Raw genomic sequence first — 24,637 nt, 5'->3', positions numbered from 1 at the left:
TTTTTATCTGGGATATGCTGCAGAAGACAATATGAAAAAAGAACATGTTACATGAGGCTAGTGGAGATCAGTGCTATTACCCTAATCAGCAATACAAACTGCTTAGGTCCAAGGGTAACACGTTATATACCAAAGGGCTGCAGGTTGGGCACCAGGGATCTAAGAGGTCACTGGGCAAAAAAGTTTACTGTGGCCGACAAAAAAGCTCCGAGCACTAAAATGTTATGTTATTTATTTGTTCCTCCGATAAGCTTTTAAAAGTGGACATATTCAGTACATCCCTGCAATACATGTTCCTTCCCCCATGTTGTATCCCTTGAACACACTATTAGTACAGAAAAATACCTGCTTATCTGACTATAATTTCCTATTTGAGCTGACAACAAAGTATCTCTGCCCAAGCTCTCTCCTGTTGGACTACAGAACACCTTCTCCTCACCTTAACTCTGTAAGGCTTACCATACATGTTACAATCTGATTGTACAATCTCCTTTAGATCTACAAAAAATTATGTGGTATAAGAGCCAGTGTTATTTGATTTAGATTAATTGGATAGATTAGGTACTGTTGGTTCTAATATGACAAAAGTTTGGTAAATCTAAAGCTACAGAAATTGTATAGTCAGATTGTAATGTGTATTGTGAGCCTAAAGCATAGGTGTTTTGTAGTCCACAAGAGAATAAAGCTGGTCATACATTATACAATTTTCTTGTTCAATATCCAATATCCAATTTAAAAGTGTTTAGGTTTGACCTCATATTATATGGTTTTGGTAAATCTAAAGGAAAATTGTACAGGAAGATTGTATAATGTATGGCCAGCCTTACTCAGGCAGGTCTTATATAACTGCTTAGGATTTTGGTGCAGCAGAGGCAGCATTGCCAGTTGTCTTCAGGAAGCTAGAAGCTCATTGGATGTCTGGAATGGTCAACACCTCATTTTTTTGTACTTAAAAACATTGTTAAGGAGACAAGCTATGATTCTTTCTTTTATTTTGCCCAGACATAGACATGTGTAGCTCTATTAATTTGCCTAGTTACTCATTTACTTAGGCCTAGTATACACCCATCCAGTAACGCACTGTGTGATTCACATGCGATCCTTGTGCAGTGCGAATGGGCTGAAATTTCACTGCACTGCACTAAAAGTAATGCATGCATACTTTAAAAAACACACAACTGGATTGAATGGTACTACTGTACTGTGCGATCCAGTGCAGGCTGGCGAGCTGCATTTGGGTGTCGTTAAGAAAACACCTGCTGCAGATCGCAAGTGCAGTGCGTTTTGAACACGGTGTGGAAAACACACACAAAACAAGAGTTTCCCACACCATGTTCTGGTGGAAACTGACTCTTTAAGTACAACTAAGAAAAACTTTTTTTTTGGATAGTGTGGAGAAGGATTAGAAAACACTTTGCCTCTAGTCCTACTGTAAACCAGCCTTCCTATTAAATTCTTTCGAAAGAGGATGTTATAAATACAGTATGTAGCACAATTCCCAGCCATTTTGCTGGATTTGGGTCCCCGGGTGCAACAAAAGTACCTTTATGCATGTTTCTCCAAGTGTGAGCACTGAGACAATGACCAGTCCAGTGTCTTTGGGTTTTTGTATTTCTTTTTGTATCTTGGATAGGAGAAGGGATGAGTGGGATACTCCTTGAACTGAACTGTTTGGTGGGGACACTTGAAAACGCTACTTGGCGCTGACTTGACGCTGGCTGGATGCCTCTCAATGCTGGTTTGACGCTGGTTAACGCTGGGCGGATGCCTGTTAACGCTGAACTGACTTTAGACTGCTTTCTGACTAAAGAAGTCCTCTTTTACGCTCCCCTAAGCACTCCTGCTGAGGTAGCTATTAGAATACACTGTAATTAAAAAGTTAAAGAATCAGCACTCAACTCTCAATGAGGGGGGCCACTAAATCGAATTCCAATGTGTATTGAACAGACGTGTCTTAAGATAATAAATAGTGGTCAAATTAATAAATGTGTCAATGAAAATATGTAAAAAAAAATGGGGTGTATAAAGTGATGATAGAATGAATAGATATATACAATAATGAACATCCAATCGAAAGTGAACCAAGTGAATAAAGTGCAATGCTGAGTGACTATTCATGCAAAACAAAATCATGTGCAGCTCTTATATGATCAAATAAACACAACTCCTAAAAGTGTTGAACATGAGCAAAGTGACCGAAATAAAAACACCTAAAAATATAGCAATGATGTGCTAAAAACGTGCTTCAACAGTCCATAAAATGCATATAATAATCTAAAAAATACACATGATGATAGTCCCAAATAAAGTGAATAAAGTGCAATGTGCCAAAAAATTCTTCTATATATGGTGGTCTTTCCAATCAACTCTAAAGGTGAAATGTGTTTTTCAAACACAGCAAGGTGAGTGTGTCCCGGTGAGCGCACAATCCAGACACCGAGTGCAGTGGCCGCTCACCTCCACAACACTCAGATTGAGCGTTATATATAAATATCCTGGCAACCCTTTCAACTCGTTCGCCAACAGCCCAGCGTGAAAGCTACGGGTGTTCGTAGCGCAACGCGTCAGCGTAAGCCGTACTGACGTCACTTCCGGTCTTCGGCCGTGACCGGAAAACTTCGGATCGCACCGCATCGGCGGTTTGTGACACTGTCTGCACTGTTGTATCTTCTGTAATGTGAGTAGCCTGCACTACTATTTTTTTTTAATAAATACTACCCTACGTTTCTGCACCATGAGAGCCTCTCTTTTTAAGCACCAACACAGGAACTAAGGCATTTTTGAGCTTCCTATGCTGCTATATTCCCATTATTTGATCCATTGCTGCTGGAGCACGCTGGGCTGTTGGCGAACGAGTTGAAAGGGTTGCCAGGATATTTATATATAACGCTCAATCTGAGTGTTGTGGAGGTGAGCGGCCACTGCACTCGGTGTCTGGATTGTGCGCTCACCGGGACACACTCACCTTGCTGTGTTTGAAGAGCACATTTCACCTTTAGAGTTGATTGGAAAGACCACCATATATAGAAGAATTTTTTGGCACATTGCACTTTATTCACTTTATTTGGGACTATCATCATGTGTATTTTTTAGATTATTATATGCATTTTATGGACTGTTGAAGCACGTTTTTAGCACATCATTGCTATATTTTTAGGTGTTTTTATTTCGGTCACTTTGCTCATGTTCAACACTTTTAGGAGTTGTGTTTATTTGATCATATAAGAGCTGCACATGATTTTGTTTTGCATGAATAGTCACTCAGCATTGCACTTTATTCACTTGGTTCACTTTCGATTGGATGTTCATTATTGTATATATCTATTCATTCTATCATCACTTTATACACCCCATTTTTTTGACATATTTTCATTGACACATTTATTAATTTGACCACTATTTATTATCTTAAGACACGTCTGTTCAATACACATTGGAATTCAATTTAGTGGCCCCCCTCATTGAGAGTTGAGTGCTGATTCTTTAACTTTTTAATTACGTTGTGATCAGTGGGGACACTATCAGAATCAGCTGCTTGCTTGGAGGAGTTCCACATCGATTTCTTTGATTGGGAAGATCCGCCTGATCGCTTACCTCAAAATCGCGCATAAGTTTATTATTCCTATTAGAATACACTGCTGCACTGCTGAACACTTCAGGGCCCGCACTGGCGCCCCCTTTCTCTCATACTAATCTTCAGGGCTTAGACTCTGGCACCCCCTTTCTAAGCCTCCTCTACTGGTTAGCTGGCTCCTGGATCCCTTTGACCTTCTGGAGTGGCCCCCTTTCTCTCAGGCAGACCCCTGGGCAGTTTCGAGTACTCACAACACTGTTTTTCCTGGAAACTTCTGCCCAGCAGCTCCACTCGGTCCACAGCACTCTGGATCCTTCCTGCAGCCCAGCTCAACCTCTGGTCCTCTAGGCCGACCGCCCAGGACCCCTTGCTTGCTCTGATAGGAGGAGAGACAGCTGTCACCCTCCTCCTGGGACTCTGCTTCCCGCCAATGACGACCTGTCACATGCTCCCCTCAGACTTATATCTGATCCCAGGGTGCTTTGCGGCAACTGGTGTGCTATTGGCCAGTTTTCCTCCACTGTCCAACAAGAGCCATCATTGGACACAGTGGGGAGACTCCCCAGACTCAACAGACCACACCTGGAAACAAGTGACAGCCTAACTAAATGATCAGGCCCACCTGATAAGCAGACAGGGCCACATATTTGCTGTTCCCTAGCACCTACCTAGGAGGGTGCTACATCCACCCCCCACCAAAAGGAGCCATGTCCCCATTGGCTCTGAGGCCTCCTACAAAAATCTGCCAAAAATCAAGAGTATCCCACCAACTTGGAAAAGGGGGAGAAGGGAAAGAAACGAATGTACACATAAATTAAATAAAAAAATATAATGACATCTCTGTTATGTACACATATACACAATATATTCAGTGCATGAAAAGATGTACCCCCCCCCACCAAATATGTTTGGTAAGGAAAAAACATATTTACACATCTTGACTGTCTATCTCTATTGTGAGCCCACCTATAGAGAAAAAATATTAGAATTAGCCACATGTCACATATACAGTATTCATCACATGACTATCTACCTGAACAGTTGAGTGAGAAGACTCTCCCCGCAGGGGCGACCTTCTCACTCCACTCCCTGACTCCTCTGCTGTTCAGTGTTTCACACGCCGGGTCCAATCTCCCCCTCCTCCTGGGGGAATCTGTTCTCTACCACTGACTACCTGTTTGCAGAGTCCTTTGGAGAAGACAACTACAGCATCTTCCTGCTGTCACTCACAATCATCTCTCCTTGCATGGAAACAGGGCAAGCCACTGGAGCCTGAGTGGCCTGCAGTCCTGCTGAGTCAGGGAATTGCAAGGGGTCTTTCAAAGCACCCCCCACCAGACTTCCTGGATGCACCACCCATTACTGCAATGGCCACCCATTTTTCATCTGCTTGAGAGTTCCGGAAGTCTTTCCAGACAAATATTTGTAATCAAGAAGATCCTGGCCCAGTAGCCCAAGGGATCCGTTAGGTTAAAGTTCCTTTGTAGGACCCTGGCCCGGTGGCCCAGTGGCCCAAAGGGTCTGTAGAATAACAATCTTTTTTTTTTTTTTTTCAAAAGAAGGCAACAACTTAAACTGTAGCATAAACTTCAAACTTCAGCATTATACATTTTCCTTTTGATGGCTAGCCAGCCTTGCTTTCACAGTCTTACAGGTAAAAATGGACTTTAAATATAGTACTCTGGGTGGGGGACCCTGACAAGGGCTCCCTGGCTGTCCCATACTAGGATGGACCAAGCCTGGTCCGACCCCTCTGGACGACGAACTTCCACCAGGTCAATATAGATAGATCGTCCATACAGCCACTGTGTCTTTACAGCATCAAACCTTTCCTTGAGGTCAGTCCTGGGTGAGTCCCAAAAGGGCTTGGGGACAAAGAGAAAATCCCAAATGGCTTCATCACACCAGAAATCTCTCTTAGCCTCAATGTTCAACATGACCTCCCTGGGAGCGTATAGGTAATCATAGCCATACTCCATAGCTACTTTCCGCTACATCCATCGCTGCATTCTTGAAAGCCTGGGGAGGGTTTTCCTATTACCTTTCCCAGGCAATGAAAAAGGGGTCGCCGCTCTCCTGACTCATCACTTTTATCGCTGTCCTTGTGACAGTAATAGGCACGTGACAGGTACTTTTCATGAAGGGATCTGGGGTCTATAAGACCCCAAATCCCTCCTTTGCACTTGAAAGCATTCAAAACACCAAGATCTGCATTTCTGAGGTAATGACTAAGTGCTAACATTTGTGCGAAATGCATCTAGCTCTTTGTCCCCTGCTCCATCTGTTAACCACTTATCATATGAAGCTTCAATAAAAAGGATTATTGGAAGTTCAGTGTCCGGAATTGTTTGCTTTGTGCATTTTAAAAAATCTTTAGACTTTAGATTTTCAAAAAAGGCTTTCGGGTTACCATAGCTGAGGCCAGAACAAAGCTGATTCTGGCTTTGTATGGGTCTCCAGCTAGCTGGTGGACATGCTGGCTAGTAGCTCGGGTCTCCCAGAGGGACGGGAATGCTTGAGAGAGCCTCAGAAGGAGGCGGGAGGGGAAGGAGTCCCCTCCAGCTACTTGTAATAGCAATCAAGTGGCTAGTTAGCTCTGACTTCTATTACAAGAGAGTTGACCGTTGGCTCTAAACAACGGTACCAGGGTGATGCCTGCTACTGCAAGCATCATCCCGGTACAACTACTTGAAGTCAAATGATGTACCAGCTACGTGATTTGGTGGCAAGTGGTTAATATAATGACATCCCCGGTCCTTGGGGCTGCATTGTAATCCATCTTAAGCACTGGAAGGTTTTGCCCCCTTAATGACCAGGCCATTTTTTGCGGTTCAGCACTGTGTTAGTTTAACGGACAATTGCGCGGTCGTGCGACCCTGTACCCGAATAAAATGTATGTCCTTTTTTTCCCCACAAATAGAGCTTTCTTTTGGTGGTATTTGATCACCTGTGCAATTTTTTTTTTTTTTTGCACTATAAACAAAAAAAGAGCGACAATTCTGAAAAAAAACAAAAAAACAATATTTTTTCACATTCTGCTATATAACATTCAAAAAAAAAGAAAATTAAAAAATCAATTTTTTTCATCATTTTAGGCCAATTTGTTTTCTGCTACATATTTTTGGTAAAAAAAAGATCCCTAAATGCGTATTTTGATTGGTTTGCGCAAAAGTTATCGCGTCTACAAACTAGGGGAAAGATTTATGTCATGTTTATTTTGTTTTTTACTAGCAATGGCGGCGATCTGCGATTTTTAGCGGGACTGTGACATTGCGGCGGACAGATCGGACCCCTAACTGACATTTTTGACACTTTTGGGGGGGCCAGTGACATTACTACAGTAATCAGTGCTAAAAATATGCACTGTTACTGTAATAATGACACTGACAGGGAAGGGGTTAACCCAGGGGTGATGAAAGGGTTAAGTGTGAGCCTAGGGAAGTGTTTTCTAACTGTATGGGGGAGGGACTTGTGGAATCAACACAGAGACCTTTGATCCTATACAGAAGGATCACAGGCACTCTGTGTTCATTCCAGAGAGAACAACGGTCTGCTGTATTTACAACAGCAGAATGTCATTCTCTCTCCATGGGGGAGCGATCGCGGGTGCCCGGTGGCAATTGCGGCCGCTGGCCCCGTGGATCGGCTTCCCCGCTGCCTAATGGGGGTGCCCCCAGGAGTACTCCCGCTAAACGATGTACCTGTAGCACTCTCCTAGATAGGTGCTAGGTGAGGAGAGTGGTTTTGGCTCTGCCTGCTTGTCAGGAGAGCAGCAGGCAAAACATAGATGCCCTCTCAGGGGAGCATGATTCATAGTTAGGCCAGCTCCATGTGCTCAGTGTGTGATACATTTGGGCTGAGGGAGTGTCCCCACTGTGTCCAACTGTGTTGGATAATGGAGGAAACCCAGCCAATGACACACAGGCTTTGATATTATCCCATGGGTTTGGCACAGAGATTGATGCATTATGGGATAGGGTATAAAAGCCAAGGGAACATGAGGCAGGGGTCTTTGGGCGGGAAGCCAGGTCCCAGAAGGAGGGTGACGGCTGTCTCCTCTTCTGCAGCAGTGGATGGTGGTCATAGGCAGTCGGCCTAGTGAACCAGAGTGTTAGGCTGAATCCAGAGGTCCAGGAGAAGCTGACTGGTGGACTTGACGGCAACGGTGACTCTGGAAAGACAGTGCCTGTGAGTACAGAGGAACTTGCCCAGGGGTCTGCCCAGGAAGGGGACCATAATGTAGGAGTAAGTGGACGGGTGTCAGCTACACTGAGAGAAAAAAAGGGAGTGCCCAATTAGAACCCTGAAGATAATTAAAGTAGGAGCACTTACATTACCTTCATTCCAGTGGCAGAGTGAAGCAGCGGCCTTGCCGCATCCTCAAGTCAGATGTCCTTAGCATTGTGAATAGTTACTAATTGGAGTATCCCACTCATCCCTTCTCCTATCCCAGTTCTAAATAAAACTACAAAACAACAACCCCTGGACTGATCTTTGACTGAGCCAAGTACTTAAAGTGATACGTTTCTGCAAGCTGTTGCTATGGGTAACCCAGGGGAAACCAGAAAGTGTTATATCCAGCAGTCCCCTAGGGGGCAGTGCTACATACCTACACGTCAGTTCGCACAGCCGAGCCAGCCTGCAGCAGTATATCTGTGGCAGGCGGTCGGCAAGAGGTTAACAAGATTTCTGTGATTGGCCTGGAGCAGGTGCCAGGAGTGGAGGGGTTTATCTGCTCCCGGCTGTGTCCAGGGCATTGATGATTTCACATGCTGATACATGCTCTGCGTCTTTCCCACCCCCAATAATAGTGGATGTAGGGTGTCCCCAGATTTTATTTTGAAAATCGAACTACCTGGCAAGTCATATGGTTACCTTAATTATATTTGTATCATGTGGGGCCCATAACAATGTAATGTGCTATTGTTTGCAAGTGCATATGTATCGCAAACCCTGTGCAATAAACACAGGGGCTTATTAATAAGTCAAAACAAGAATGTAATAAAGTGTATAATTGAATAGCAGCTTGTCACCTTTCACTTATCCGGCTATAGAAAACTGAAACACAGATGGCTGCTACCAGGGATGCACCGATACCGTTTTCGGTGCCAATACCAAGCATTTAAGCGAGTATCAGTACTCAAATGCAACCGATACCGAAACCGATACTTTTTGGTGCGATTTGTTTCAATTAAAAACGAATGGGTGCAAATCGAACTGCAAAGAATAGCATGCGATTTGAACAGGAATTCCTCAACTGCTTGTGTGTGTACAAAGGGATTAAAGCGCCATTGGTCAGGTTAAATATTGTTAGAACTCGTGGTACATATCTGGTAGCAAATCAGGGCCGCTGGAGGAGATGTAGAGGAGGCCCGCCCCCAAGCTGACATCACTTCCGCCCTATACCCAGGGGGTCCCGGTGTTCTGCCGAAAACTCCAACTCGTCGAAATCTCCAACCAGGTCGCTTCTGGTGACTCTCCAGCAGCAATAATTGGAGATTTGGTGTTTTCATAGAACAGCGGCAGCGTTTACACCATGGGTGTCCAACCTTTTGGCTTCTCTGGGCCACATTGAGTGTAGAGAAATTTTCTCGGGCCACATATAAAATATATACTATAGTTAAGCATGTAATAAAATGCCGCCGCGCCCCCCGCACTAATTTAACACAACTAGAGGATGATTAAATGAAATGGAATCAGTATACAGAGGTTTACTTCTTCTGAGAGACAATAAAGGAACACTCTAACCACCATGACCACTTCAGTGATTTGAAGTCGTCATGGTGATAGGAGTCAGAAACATTGCACATGCTCACCCCCCCCCCCCCTCAACCTCTGCCTACCGTTAGTTGGAAGCTGCTGTGGCCGTGCCCCTGACCCGGCTTCCTTCCTCCCCAGCAAAAAAAGATTGTCAGGGGGCAGTGGGCCGCATTGCCTGCGGTTCTGGGCCACATGCGGCCCTCGGGCCGCGGGTTGGACATGCCTGGTTTACACTATGTTACACGACCAGTTGTCTGTTTTCACCCAGTAAGGAGGAAAAGTATTGTGAGTTCTTACATTGTTTAACCTGATTGGTGGCACTTTAATCCCTTTTTACACACACACGGGAGCAGTGGGGGAAATCGAATGCGATTTGGACAGGAATTGCACTGCATTCCTGTTTAAATCGCATGAGATTCTTTGCAGTACGATTTGAGCCAATTTTTTTTGTATTGGCACAAATCACACTTCAAAGTATTGGTACTCGGTATCTTCGAGAACTTAATCAAAAGTATCGGTACTCGCAGATAAAAAAAAACGGTATCGGTGCAACCCTAGCTGCTACATATCATCCCTGCACTTCTCTGTTTTTTCCGTAACTTACATTTTAGTTTTAGAAACTTCTTGCTTTGATGGTAACGTAAAAAAATTTACAAGTAAATTCAGCTTTCCAACTTTACATATTGATATACGCAGCGCTATTAAACTGTGCCGTTATGGCTTCTTTTAAGCAGAAAAAAAATATTTGCATGGGAAGTATATTTACATTTATTGTATTTATTACAGTTACAAATGAGGCTATTAGTCTAGTAGCAAGTTCTTCAGAGTGTTTCATACTATTATATTGGGTAGCAAATTTATTTTAACAATTACAAGCTTGGTTGCATCTTGCTATTAAATCTCCGGATTCATTTGGATGCCTTTGTGCAGCTGTTCCAGCTGGTGTGTGGAGTAATATTATTCCTGGGTATCTTTTTGTAGGAAAAGGTGAAAGGAGGACAGACTGTTCAGAACAAAGAGAAGCGTTTTCCAGAGACTACATCCTCTTCACCTGGACCTGGCGCTTATGACCTAAAGGTTGGGCTGGATATGGATGAAAGAAAGAAGACATCTTTAAAATCTGGAAAAGTAAATACGGCTCCATTGTATAAGTTGGATGAGGTTGACCTATAAAATGGGTTGCACAAGAAAGACCATTATCTGAACCCTGTTAGACTTGCATTGAACATTGTTCACCTTACTTACAGTGTCAAAGGGTCAGTTCATCCAAAACCGCTAGTTTTATGTCTAACAAGGCCGAAAATAGACTGATATGAAGTTCAGGCTTTTGCAGCTCCAGTCATTTTGGTTTAGAAGAAGATAAAATAAAACCCCTTGGGCAACCGTTGCTAGTTTTGCTACACGTGTGAAATTAAATTGTTGGTTTAAAACTGCATTCCAGACAAACAGTTTAACCACTTCCTGCCCGTCATATAGCAAAATGGCGGCCGCAAAGTGGTTGCTCTATCCTGGCTGGGCGTCACATGACATCCAGCAGGATAGACTGCTCTGCGGGCCCCCGGGGTGGCGATCGGTGGTGCGGTGTGTCACTTTGACACACCGCATCTCCGATCCTGGTAAAGAGCCTATGACATACGCTCTCTACCATGTGACCAGCTGTGTCCAATCACAGCTGGTCACATAGTAAATAGGAAGTGCCGTTGATCGGCTTTCCTCGGTTCGCGCCTGACAGGAGCGAGGAGAGGAGAGCTGATCGGCGGCTCTCTCGACGGGAGAGGTCTGTGCTGGTAATCAGAGCATTAATTATCAGTGCAGACCCTTGGGGGATGCCACTAGAGCCACCAGGGATTGCCCACCCATGGCCACCAGGGATGCCCACCTATAACACCAAATTGAAAAATTATTTTTAAGTTTATAGAGAAAATAAAAATCGCACAGGTGATCAAATACCACCAAAAGAAAGATCTATTTGTGGAAAAAAAGACATCAATTTTATTTGGGTACAGCGTCTCATGACCGTGCAATTGTCAGTTAAATTAACGCAGTGCCTGGTCATGAAGAGGGGTAAACCTCCTGGGGCTGAAGTGGTTAATCTTCAACTGCCATGAAGCTGCACGTGTGATCAGTTATGTTTACTAGTATCACTAGTGTGGGCACCCAGCTGTGAAAGCTTGCGGCTTCACAGCCGGGTGCGCACTGCGCATGCATGAGCTGCGCTGCACGTCTTGATTGGTTGGCAAACTTCTGGGACCTCTGACGTGTCCCAGAAGATTGCAGGGAGGGAGCAAAAGTGGGAGCGGGAACCTGTCAAAACTAGGCACCCCCCCAAAAAAAAATGACATGCTAAATGTGGCATGTCAGCCGGTTAGGAGTACTTAAAGTGGAAGTTCCACTTTCGGGTGGAACTCTGCTTTAACTTTAAATTAAATGAGATGAAATACATAGATGACAGCTGTTAAATCTGCCAAATGATTCGTCCTACCACTCAGCACAGCCAGCTTATTTGTTGAACACCAGGGACAACTACTTCTGGTCCTTGCTCCCACCTTGGTACTGGACAGTAAGGTTCCGTTTCCACTATTGCAACTTGTTGTGCGACCTGACACATGTTGCACAGCAAGTCAAAAGCCATTAATTTCAATTTGGCCCGTTCTAACTGTTGCGACTTGAGTCGCAGCGACTTGAAAAATAGTTTTTGCACTACTTTTGGGCCGACTTCAGTGCGACTTGTCCCTCATAGAAGGAAGGTCGCACTAAAGTCCCCAGAAGTAGCCGCAAACAAGTCACACTACAAAGTCGCGCTAGAAGTAGCGCGACTTTGTAGCCGCAATAGTGGAGACGTAGCCTAAAAGAGCAGCAGTAAGAGCAAAACAATGCCATATTAGGACTGGTTTACATCTGTGCATTGCGTTTTAGGTGCCTTTTACTTGTGTTTTAGGCATAATACCATTGAACTCTACAGAATGTGCATTGTAATAAAAGTGCATCAAAGATGCAGCATGCAAGACTTTTTTTTTAACAAACTGCACTTAAACGCATTTAAAACACACAGGTGTGAATGGAAACTTTATTATTAGATAAACAATAAACCCCATCCTTTTCTATTCCACATTGTTTCTGTTATTAATTCCCAATGTGGTAAGGCATTTCACAGCGGCATTGGTAAAAAGTCAGAAATTTAACAAGCATCTGTGCTGCCAAGTAACAAAAATGCAAAATGCCAGTATCCTCTTGGTATATTGGCAAATGTACTTGCTGTGTGCTGATTAATTTGAGTCTTGTATGCAGAATGCCACTGGCATTTTTTCCTAGACCTGTACAGTATTTAAGATATATATGGAAGCACAGCACTACAGAAGCATTCTGTCATTCCTCTAACTAGAACTGATGCTGAATTACAGAAAGTTCCCACCATAGCCCCTTCCTGCTATCTGTCACTTTACTTGGGGGAGTGCCAGTTCCCTTGCTGCAGATGGTAAGAAAGCTGTGACCTGGGTCAAAGTAAATGCTATGAATGATGGAAAGCCCTGCCAGTATCACAACCAACACACATAGCAGCAAAATATGTTGTAGTGGATTGCCAAAGAGCATCTACTATACAAAAAATAAATTAGGTCATGTATCTATAATTATGAATGAGGATTTTATTTTTATTAATATTTTTATTTAACCACTCCTGGACCGGAATGATTTACCCCCCTTAATGACCAGGCCGTTTTTTGCGATACAGCGCTGCGTTACTTTAACTGACAATTGCGCAGTCATGTGATGCTGTACCGAAATAAAATTGACATCCTTTTTTTCCCACAAATAGAGCTTTCTTTTGGTGGTATTTGATCACCTCTGCGATTTTTATTTTTTGCGCTATAAACAAAAAAAATAATAATAATGCTTACCGTGTCCTGTGTGTGTTTGGACAGTGTCCAGTTTTCATAAATGAATACTGTAGATAATGAGTTCCCAAGCCACACCGTATAAAATGTGTCTTCACTCTCTGGTACTAAATTAACAACACAAATGCTCAAGCAATGTCATTCTCTAAAAATTATATTCAAACTATAACAGCAAGAGGAAAAAAAACATTGTTTAATTCAGTTATAATACCGCAGCTTTCAAAGAAAATGTCCTAAAAGGTAACTTCACTTTTGCAAATAAAGAAAAAATAATATAGCGTATACAATTGCGACACAAGTCACATTGTAATTGAATGTTATTAAAAAATACCTTTCCTTTTTAACCACTTCTGGACCGGCAGGTTTTACCCTCTTAATGACCAGGCCATTTTTTGCGATACGGCACTTTGTTACTTTAACTGACAATTGCGCGGTGGTGCGACACTGTACCCAAATAAAATCGATGCCCTTTTTTTCCCACAAATAGAGCTTTCTTTTGGTGGTATTTGATCACCTGTGCGATTTCTAATTTTTATTTATAAACAAAAACAAATAATTCTGAAAAAAACAAAAACAAAACAATACTTTTTACTTTCTGCTATATAGCATTCCCAATAAAAAATAATTTTAGGCCAATTTGTATTCTGTTACATATTTTTGGTAAAACAATTCACATAGGTGTCATTTTTATTTTTTTTTTATTTTTTTTTACTAGTAATGGCGGCGATCTGCGATTTTTAGTGGGATTGCGACATTGCGGCAGACAGATCAGACATCTGACATTTTTGATACTTGAGGCGACCAGTGACATTACTACAGTAATCAGTGCTAAAAATATGCACTGCTACTGTACTAATGACACTGGCAGGGAAGGAGTTAATATCAGGGGCGATCAAAGGGTTAAATGTGTCCCTAAGGGGTGCTCTCTCACTGTGGGTGGGGGGGGGGGTGGGCTTGCTGAATGAACACACAGACCTGTGTTCCTAAATAGGAGGAACACAAGATCCCTTTGTACATAACGGACAGATCAGCGGTCTGCTGTGTTTACAACGGCAGACCGCTGTTCTGTCTCCTCGGGGAGCGATTGCGGTAGCGAGCGGCAATAGAGGCAGCCGGACCCGCAAATTGGCTTCCTCTGTGACGAATGGGCGTACCCAGACCCCCATACCCCTTTTATGTCCAATTACTTGCATATAAGCCTTCAAAATGGGCACTGTTAATTTTTCCTGTTCAGCTCCCATAGACTTCAATGGGGTTCGCCTTTCAGGTTAGAAAATTTCCCCTGTTCAGGAGTTCTGCTGCGAACCGAACATGGGGTGTTCGGCCCATTCCTATTCTTTATTGATTATGTTAGTTCAGGCCTTGTCAGTTTCTGTAAATTATGGGAATGTACAATCATCTGGGGCTTGTAGGTGATATCATAAATCCTGCTGTGATATCTTTTGTCAGATAATGTTTTTTAACCACTTAAGCCCTGGAAGATTTTACCCCCTTCCTGACCAGGGGGTATTTTGCGATTCGGCACTGCGTGACTTTAACGGACAATTGCGCGGTCGTGCGACGCTGTACCTAAACGAATTTGGCGTCCTTTTTTTCCCACAAACAGAGCTTTCTTTTGGCGGTATTTGATCACCTGTGCGATTTTTTGATCATGCGCTATAAACAAAAAAAGAGCGTACATTTTGCAAAAATAACAATATTTTTCACTTTTTTTTATATGAAATTCCCCCCCAAAAAAATTTAAAAATCAAAATTTTTTAACATTTTCGGCCAATTTGTTTTATGCTACCTATGTTTGGTAAAAAAAATCGCAAAAAGTGTATTTTGATTGGTTTGCGTAAAAGTTATCGCGTTTACTAACAAAGGGAAAGATTTTTGTCATTTTTGTTGTTTTTTTGTTTAACGCGTAATGGCGGCGATCTGCGATTTTTTTGCGGTTCTGCGACATTGCGGCGGACAGATCGGACCCTTGACTGACATTTTTGACACTTTTGGGGTTACCAGTGACATTTCTACAGTAATCAGTGCTATACATATGCACTGTTACTGTAAAAATACACTGGTAGTGAAGGGGTTAACTTTATTTGAGAGGGAGGGGCTGTGTGTGTCCCTAGGGGCGTGCTTTCTACTGTGATTGGCTGTGGCTTGAGCTGTAAGGACACTGATCAACAGATCTACATAGTAGATCCGTGTGATCAGTGTTTTTACAGCGAGGAGAATGACAGGTGGCTTGTTTACACAAGCTGCCTGACTTTCTCCCTCTCCCCCGCCGATCGCAGAGTGGCCGGCGGACATCGGGTCCGCCGGTCACACGCACGGGGGGGTCCGTGACCACGCGGGAGCGGGAGCGCGCCTCCGGGGGCGCACGCTCGCTCCCTAGACCCTCACAAGCAAGCGACGTAGCCCTACGTCAGTTTGCCTGTGAGGGGCTGACCGCCGACGTAGATAGTCGTGCGGCGGTCGGCAAGTGGTTAAAGCTGAAATCTAGTGATTGATTTTTTCTTATTAAATGAACAGCAGCAGCAGTAAGGAAAGGCATATGAATGACGAGTGCATACCTCCCAACTTTTTGAGATGAGAATGAGGGACACCTATTAGCAAAAGTATGTAGGCATAGGACACTCCCCCCTGCCACACCCCTTAACCACTTCTGGACCAGGCCTTTTTCTGACACTTGTTTACAATTGGAAATAAAAGTATCAAACTGCGCTAACTGGATATAGTAAATGAGCTGCTAGCACATCAACTGACATAAGTTGAATAAACCATAACACAAATATAAGTGCAGTGCTAAAAGCATAATATAAAACGTGGTGAAAGAATAAACATGTAAAATGTTCAAAGTGAGTCGCAGGTGAAAAAAGCAATATCTTCCAATCATTAGGTGACGTTTAGAGATGGGATGATCCCACCACCAAGGAAGACAATAAATGCGCTCACCTGAGGATATGGACCCAATATACCTTATAGCAAATGGGTCATACAGGCTGGTTTCACTGAAAATCCCCAAAGGTAGCTGAATCACCCGAAGTTCCCATAAGGTGGTCCGTACGTTTCATATATGGATGCCAGGAAGTCCCTCACGATTACATAAAAGGGATAAGCCAGACAGAGCCGACATAGTGTAAAACTGTTTAAATTGATTTAAAAAAAGGAACAGGAATACACTTACAAACACCCAGTGAAAACAATCAGGGAATGCAGTGTTAAATGGCAATACCGACGCGTTTCGTCATCACAGACGTAGTCATAGGAAGTTGCCCGGGTCCAGCAAGCAGGGAAAACAACTGGAAAGCAGCAGGAAGGGGGGGGGGCACATCTCCCACCGCCCATTAAGGGTGATCCCACGGCTTATCCACCACTGGGACCACCCTTATGTTAAAGCGGACCACCTGCAGTTTAAAAAAATACCAGGGTTACGGCAGATATCTGCTGCCATAACCTCAGTATTTAACGTCAAATTACTGACGTAAAACTGCCGCGGGCAGTCCGTATGTGGTTAAAGGAGAATTATACAAAAAAAATAAAGATTAGTTAAACCCAGAAGTGCTTTTTTTACCACTACTATTCCTTTACACTGGGTTTTGACATTTACAAATAACGCTATTTTGAAATTGGATGAAAGGTTTAGCACAGGGAAACACTTTTTGAAAGATAAATAGTGCATTTTACATACAACTATATAGATCAGACCAAAATGACAGACAAATGAGGAGGAAAGAGGGACAGAGGGCTCTAAATGAGGGACAGTCCCTCGAAATCAGGGACAGTTGAGAGCCAATGTGAGTGTCCTGTATGCTGTTCTGTTCCTTGAAATCGTCATTCTTATACCCTCCCCACCCTCTTACACCCTGGTTCTGTGGGGGTAATACGAGCACCTCCACCTGTCACAAACTGTCTTTAAAAGGGCTGACTATGCCCATTCTTTACACACTCTTCATAAAGTTGTACTACTAGCGAAAGCCACTCTATGAATCGAGGATGTGGAACTTAATTTGCTAATTCTCCTTTTGTAGAGTGACTCTCTTTGAGGGTACTGATAGTACAGTCATGGGGATGGGAAAGGTGGACATAGTCAGCACTTCTAAATCACCAGTAAATCGGGAATACCCAGGGAGCAGATGAATAAAGATTTCAAGCAACACAATAGCCACCAGCACACGGGACATTCATTATTCAAATAAGTACTGTCCTTGATGCTGAAAAAAAATAAAATCACTAAACTTCAGCTTTAAAGGAGATGTATATGATTACTTTTCTTTCCAATTTATACTTACCTAGGTGGGTGCAGCATCTTTGGAGCGCTGGGCTGCTGAGGGACGGGAAGAAGTCGGCTCAGGCTCTCAGTGGCTCACTGAGAGGCTGAGCCCGGTGTCGGTCCAGGCACCTGGCGGATCCCGATTCCATGGTCGAGATGACGCGGTGCCTGGACCGGCTTCTGTGATGTCAGCAGAGAGTGGACTTCAGCCCGCTCTCTGCTGAAAACAGGTCACAGGAGTGCAGAACGATCTGCACTCTTGTGGTCCATAGGATATGTACAGCCAATTGAGCTTTGGCTGTACATCTCCTTTAATTGAAGTCTAGGTAGGGTAGGAGAAGGCCTACAAAGGTTTAGGTATGTATTAAATCTGTTTGGTTTTTTTTTCATACAGAAAGTTCACAGCCATTCAAAAAAGGTGCTGAACACTGGTGCCCCATCCATCCCTACACCGGGACAAGCATTTGGTTTTGAAGAGACTGCAAGTGGCACACTTGTCAGACAAAGTCCACCTGCCATGGACAATACTCTGGGCCCTGCCTACTACGATCTCTCAAATGTAAGTAGAAAAACAATTGAACTTATTGAAATATCTGAAAGGAAAGAAGTATAATATCATCATGGCTTGTTTAATAAGGTGTACAAGTATGGTAATTTATAAGAATTGATCAGAGCTCATCTTTTGTTTCAATTTCAGCTTTTATCAGGTTGAAACAACCTCTTGCCATTAGTTACTGCACTTAGTACATCATTGCCGTCCCCATCCTCGTTCTCTGTGCTCATTTATCTAATTGGGACAAACGTTTTTTTAGTCTTGTGTAGCACCCATCCACGAAGGGTCTGCTGGAAATATCCCAGGTCAGCCTTACCTGTCCAGAGGCTGCCTGGCTCAGTCTAGGAGATGTGTTTTTTTTAGATTTATTGCGGTAGTTGAACAGAAGAGAGGGATGAGGGAGCAGGATACTCCAAAATGCCAGCAGGTACAGGAGGAGATTCTTAAGCAAAAATAAGTTAGCAAAAGTGTTGGACTCCGTGCTAAGGAATATATTATGGATGTGTGAGTAGGCTGCAGCCTCTCTGAAATATAGCCAAAGGCTATATCAAAATGTGAAAGTAAAGGTAAGGGAATGGCGCTGTCTACTGAGAAAATCGGTGTAAATGGTGATATATAGACAGGAAAGGTGTATACAATGGATATAAATACACAAAGATAAATAATAAATAATAAATAAATAACACAATAGATAAAATACAATGGGCTAAAATCTGATGTGTTGTGAAATATAAGTGTAATACCAATAAAGTGTTAAAATGAATAAGTAGTGGCAAAAATCAATTAATAAGGTGGCCAAGTGCATACAAAAAATAATAATAAATATAATAATATAAGTATCCAAAATTGATAACGCAATAAAAGTGCAGTGTGTTCAATAAATGACAAAGTATTGAGCAAATGAATATAATAAAGTGACCAGTGCAAATAAATAATTAGATCAAAATTAGAGTGACTGAGGGTCAGCAAACAACTATAGTTCTTACAGCCAGTGCATCCAAAATAAAAGTGGCAAAAAGGGAAAAAATGGTGGTCCAATAAGGTGACAAAGTGGTGTAATTAGTCCATATAGGTGACAAAATTCTTCATATAGAAATACTGGAGGTGACCCCCGTGGTGGGTAGTAAGGTGAGGTGCTCGGTGACCCTTAGGGTAGGTAGCCAACTCACCAGAAAAAACCCACCCCACACAAGGGTAAAGAGCGGGTATATTAATATAGATAATGATCCCTCTGATGGATCCTGGTCCCCTCTGGTGGTCCTGAGATAAGGATATATCGGGAATGCCCTGTAGGGCTCCGGAGTGAGGAGAGGTTCCTATAGAGGGTCCGCTCTCATATGGGGTATATGCTCCAGTGTCGGCTAAACGTAGCGGGACAAGATATGGGCAGGTGGATCATGTAGGGCAAGAAAAAGGCCAATAGTGTAATACTGCATAAAAACCTTTATTCATAACAAAGTATGTAGATGGGTACTCACATTCATTCAATGTATAACAAGCGTTAATCAGATCCTTGGAACAAAATGCGTTCGGTTCGGTTCCATGCAGTGGAAAAGCGCCATATGTTGATAAGATGCTGTGGTCCTGGATGAATGCACTTTTGGAAAAATGTTATTTACTTTCTTGGACACTTAGAGTAGATTCCAATATGTGTTCAGATTGCTCTTCAGAGGCTACTGACAGGCGGTTAGGAAGTGAAGTGACGCCTGTTTTCACCTCATCTTTTCTGACAAACATGCTGCAAAAACATGCATTGAACATGGTTGTGGGGGGTTTGCGGCGTCTCCCCATTTACTTATATGCGTAGCATTGGGTGGGCTTTCCACCCAACGATGGCTACATGTTGGTTGAACTTTGCCACAGGAATGAAGTGAAGCATCACTGCTACAGCATGTGAACAACCCCGTGCGTTGCCTATTTCAGCTAAAGGAGGGGTGGTTGGCGGGCGGCAAAAATGCAGCTACATTTTTGCCACCACTCCCAACCCCAAGTCTAAACAAAGCCTGAACAGTTCAAACCAATGTGTTTTATAGAGACCCTGTCAGCAAACCATTCATTCATCTCATTTAAACAACAGTCTCCCAAAAAGAATAAATGTGTTTAACATATATTATGCATGTTATTTAACTGTAAAGCCTCCCCTGTGTAGACATCCAAAAGCCCCGCTACCGGCGGGTCCAGTAAGAGACTGCTGCTGGTCACCACCATCTTGAATATGATGGTCAGTAGCCTTAGAAGACTTACAACTGTCACTCAATAGTATTACCCTTTGTTCCTGCCCTGGTAGCTACATAAAGGTTATGAAGGGTGGAGGAGCTGGGCCAGCACAGATAGTATTTAGACACTCCCAGAAGAGGAGAGGGCTATGACGTTTGTTGATTATGAAAGTGACATATGATTATTGACAGTTGATTATAGTCTACATGAAACAAGTTGTATCACAGAAGCTTCATGGTATGCATGTTTTATGATATGGGACAGTGCTTTTTCTCAAAAGTAGACTTTGCTAAGCAAATTATATCTAGTCTATTAATTTTAGAAAGATTGAATTTTAGAAAGATAATTGGATCATAGTTTATAACATGTAAGCAGTCGTAAATCTGCAGTGCTCTAATCTGAATAGTTGTAGTGTGTTTCAGAATGACATTAGCCGTTATTTGAACATAAATGCATATTGTGGAATAAAATAAAAATTGTGGCTATTTTAAGAAATATGCTTTTTAACAATTCTTCTAACAATCTGTTGAGTCAGTCTGTAAAACACCATGCTGCTAACGCCTATCTCACTCAAGGAAAATGTTCATAGAAGCGTAGAGCACAGAGCACAGTAGGGAACACAGAAAATTGTTCCATCGCTGACGGCATATGGATGTGTGCTGCATCATCTTAATAAGTACATAATGCTGCTTAGTTAGGTCATTTGGTGACTGGAGCTTACTGAGTAATGAGTTTTACATTCTTGACTTGTAAAAATGCTATGAATTCCCTCAAAATGTAATTATGTCAGCATGTATGTATGTATGTATGTTATTTGTATTTCTCCCTAATTTTAAAGTAGATCTATAGACAAAACATTTTATTTTTATTTTGGATAGAGCAAGGGAGGGTTATAACCCTGTCAGGCTGTTTTTTTTTCCCATGATAGAGATTTCCCGTCACTTCCTGTCCCATAGCCAAACAGGAAGTGAGAGAAAATCCTTGCAAATAAAAGGAATTTCATGGGGACCCCCAGGTCACCAGAACTAGTGTCTTAATTGGAAGATTTCCCCACTATTACTTTTGCGGGGATATTTTCTTTTACTTTCACTTTTAATAGTAATAGTAAACATAACAAATAGAGAGGGTAAATCTCCTTAACGAGGACACACACAGCAATAAAAACTGACAGGTGTTCTAATCCATCTCTGCTCTATCCAAAACTAAAAAAAAAGTTTTGCTTTTAGTTATACGTTAATGTAACTCTATACACCAGTGAATTTTGTTCAAAAACTTTAATTTTCTGAATGTTTGTTCAAATTTCTAATAGTTATTGGTACTGTAAATAATTTTTGACCATAGGGAGTCAAAACATCGAAGGAGAAGGACGGACATTTTTTTGTTGAATCTGTAGAAACAAGATTCTAAATGTGAATGTGGTTCTCAGCGAGGACAAATTGTATTTATTGCAATGCTGCTTGGAAAACTGTAATCTGGAGGTAGAACTTTCAGTAACACGAAGCAATGCCATGTAGCACCCTCTAGTGTATGCTAGAAGTTAGGGTAGGTACAACATAGTTTAGCTCAGGGTTAAGCCTGATCCATGGCATCTGGGTCAGGGTTTACTATAGTTTTGGCTTGATGACTCATTTCAGCTGCTCTCCCCCTGTTTCCAGAGCGTTGGAGAACCTTTTTTGAAGATAGTGTGCGGAAGCTCAGATGGGCTGCTCAGCATATTTGGAAGTCTCTGGCAAATCCCCAGGAGTGGGCCTGGCAGGGAGCCAGGGTGCCTTTAAATATTGATGATTCATGCCAGCAGGACAGTCTGGTAGAAGATAGAGATACAGTGCTGAGGAGGCTGTTGGTGGCCCTCAGTGTTGCCCCCTAGGCCCTGGGCTTGGGTGCTTGCTGGAAGGTTCCTTCTACAACACACAGTAGGAGGCTTTCCATGAGGCACAGGAGCAAGAGAGGGCAGAGTGAGTAGATCAGCACTGCTGGGGACTAACAAGGGGGGGAGACTGCCAGTCTCTCTGAAGAAAGTGGTGTGCTTATGTCTTCATCCTTCCCTGAGAGATCTCCTGAGAGCTGGGTGGGCTGGTGAAAGCCAGTTAGGTGGACTGGTGTGGAGAATTAGCCTGGAGAGCTAGTGAAATGGGCAGCTGCAGCCAGGTGGGTTGGCAGTGCCTGAAAAAGGTGGTGCTGGGATCAGTGACCACAGAGGAGTGACAAGCTCTTTTACTACATTCGTGCTACACAACAAGTGGCTTCAAGTCACTGCCTGTAAAGGGCTATTGTTAAAATCTGATGCTTAAAGCAATGTTTCTGGGGCTCACTCAGGACACTAGGTGCCAGCACAGAACAGTCTCTTTAAAGCAATAGTAACACAGTGTAAGATTCTGGTACCTCTGGTACCCTTATTTTCCACTTTTCTTTCAAATATGCGTCCCACCTTTCTAATTAGGTGGTACGCATACACCTTTAAGACGGATGACGTCATCGCCGAGCGCCGCAGAGCGGCTATTTCAACCGCCGGCGTTCTCTCTCACATCGTTCGTTCAACCTGCCGTGTGTCCACATGCTTACAAGCTTACCTTGCTACCGGAACCTCCAGCTATTCCCTTTTACTTGGAAACAGACCGGAACCTCGCTACCGATCCCTGTATCTCGCTACTGGATCACTCCCTTACTACTGGACCCTGCTACTACTAACTTTACTAGTGATAAGTACCCCACAGGGGAATCCTCCATAACCTTACTTACGTTATCTACCTCTGCACATAAGGACTGTTACTATCTATGCATACTAATTCTATCATCTGCACTGTTACATAGAATGCTAGCTCTTGAGTCTACTACCATCTATCCTTGCACTGGGTTAGTCTATCCTGTATTTGTCATCTGCTGTCCTTACCACCTGTTACCATACTCGATTACTAACCTATCTGCATTCTACCTAATACCATCTAATACTCTCCTGAACATTTCTATCAAGTGCTTGCCATCTCTGTCACTGTTCACACCTGTCCCTTCAGCACATCATCTTCATACTGTTATATACATCCTATCACTCCAGGAACATCTTATTGAGTGTGTATATCTGTATGCTGAAGCTGACAAGCCCACAGTGATGAGTCTGGAGAGTTGGATCTGGTCATTCAACACATCTCTACATGACTACTGAGTGGAGATTCTGCAGCTGCAAATCCAGCCTACTACAAAAAACGCAGGAGCGTTACAGATTGAACGAACCCTAAAAATGGATTCAGCAGAATTACCCACTCAAGTGACACAATTAACACAACAAGTAAATGCATTAATGCTTGCTCTTACTGAAGTAAAAGAAGAAAATCAGACTCTGATACAGCAGGTAACCCGTCTTTCACGGCTCACTGCTGCTCAACCCCCTGAACCTAAAATAAACCCTCCTCTAGTGTTTACAGGTGATCGTTAAAAATTTAGTGAATTCAAAAACGCATGTCAATTACTTTTTTTGTTAAAACCTCGTACATACCCTACTGATCAAATTAAAGTCTGTACCGTTATCTCATACTTAACGGGTGACCCACGGGCCTGGGCAGACTCTCTCTTTGAGAAAAATTATCAGCTTCTGAACTCCTATTCTTTATTCCTAGCGGAACTCGCTAGTTTATATGATGACCCCCAACAGGCAGAGTACTGCTGATATTCAATTGAGGGCTTTAAAACAAGGAAGGAGACCTGTAGAAGACTTTGTAGCTGAGTTCAAAAGATGGACCCTTGATTCAGGGTGGAATGATACATCTCTGCGAACTCAATTCAGACTCGGCTTGTCAGAAGCTGTTAAAGACGAGCTCGCCCGAGCGGATTTACCTGGCACCTAGGATGCCTTAATACAACTCAGTATCAACATCGACAGGCGACTGCGTGAAAGAAGGGCTGAGAAAATGGGAATGCCATTGTCTAGTCCTTCTCGGATTTCGGCCGTTGACCCTACTCCCATGGAGGTAGGAACCATACGCCCACCTTTATCAACTACTGAACGAGCCAGAAGAAGATCCAGAAACCTCTGCATGTACTGCGCATCCCCGGATCATTTGATAAGCGTCTGTCCCCTTGTCCGCAAAAAAGAGGGTGAGTGTTCACATGTTTTGCTAGGAGGATTAACGACTTCCTTTTCTAACCCCTATCTCTTTGTTCATTTGACATTACAGTGGGACCAGACTAGGATTACCACCAAGGCTATGATCGACACCGGATCTTGTGGAAACTATATTGATACATGTTTTGTTACCTTAAATAAAATACCTATTATTTCAAAACCTAAACCTGTTTCTGTTAGTTTCATTAACGGTATCCCACTATTTTCTGGTCCAATCACCAACCAGACACAAGCACTCCTCGTCACTACTAACGAGTCTCATATG

The 24,637-nt window shown here is 42.9% G+C and overlaps 1 protein-coding gene across 1 annotated transcript in view; it reads left to right on the top strand.

Moving 5' to 3' along the window:
* Positions 1-24,637, top strand: part of STPG2 (sperm tail PG-rich repeat containing 2) — a 1,004,689-nt gene that overhangs the window by 36,427 nt on the left and 943,625 nt on the right. The window contains exons 4-5 of the mRNA XM_082259340.1: positions 10,316-10,462; positions 17,880-18,044. Coding sequence (XP_082115466.1) covers positions 10,316-10,462; positions 17,880-18,044 — 312 coding nt within the window. The remainder of the gene's footprint in view (positions 1-10,315; positions 10,463-17,879; positions 18,045-24,637) is intronic.

This window comes from Pelophylax lessonae, assembly GCF_965119305.1.
Source record: "Pelophylax lessonae genome assembly, chromosome: 1".
Taxonomy (NCBI): domain Eukaryota; kingdom Metazoa; phylum Chordata; class Amphibia; order Anura; family Ranidae; genus Pelophylax; species Pelophylax lessonae.
This window is presented reverse-complemented; position numbering and strand designations above follow the sequence as displayed.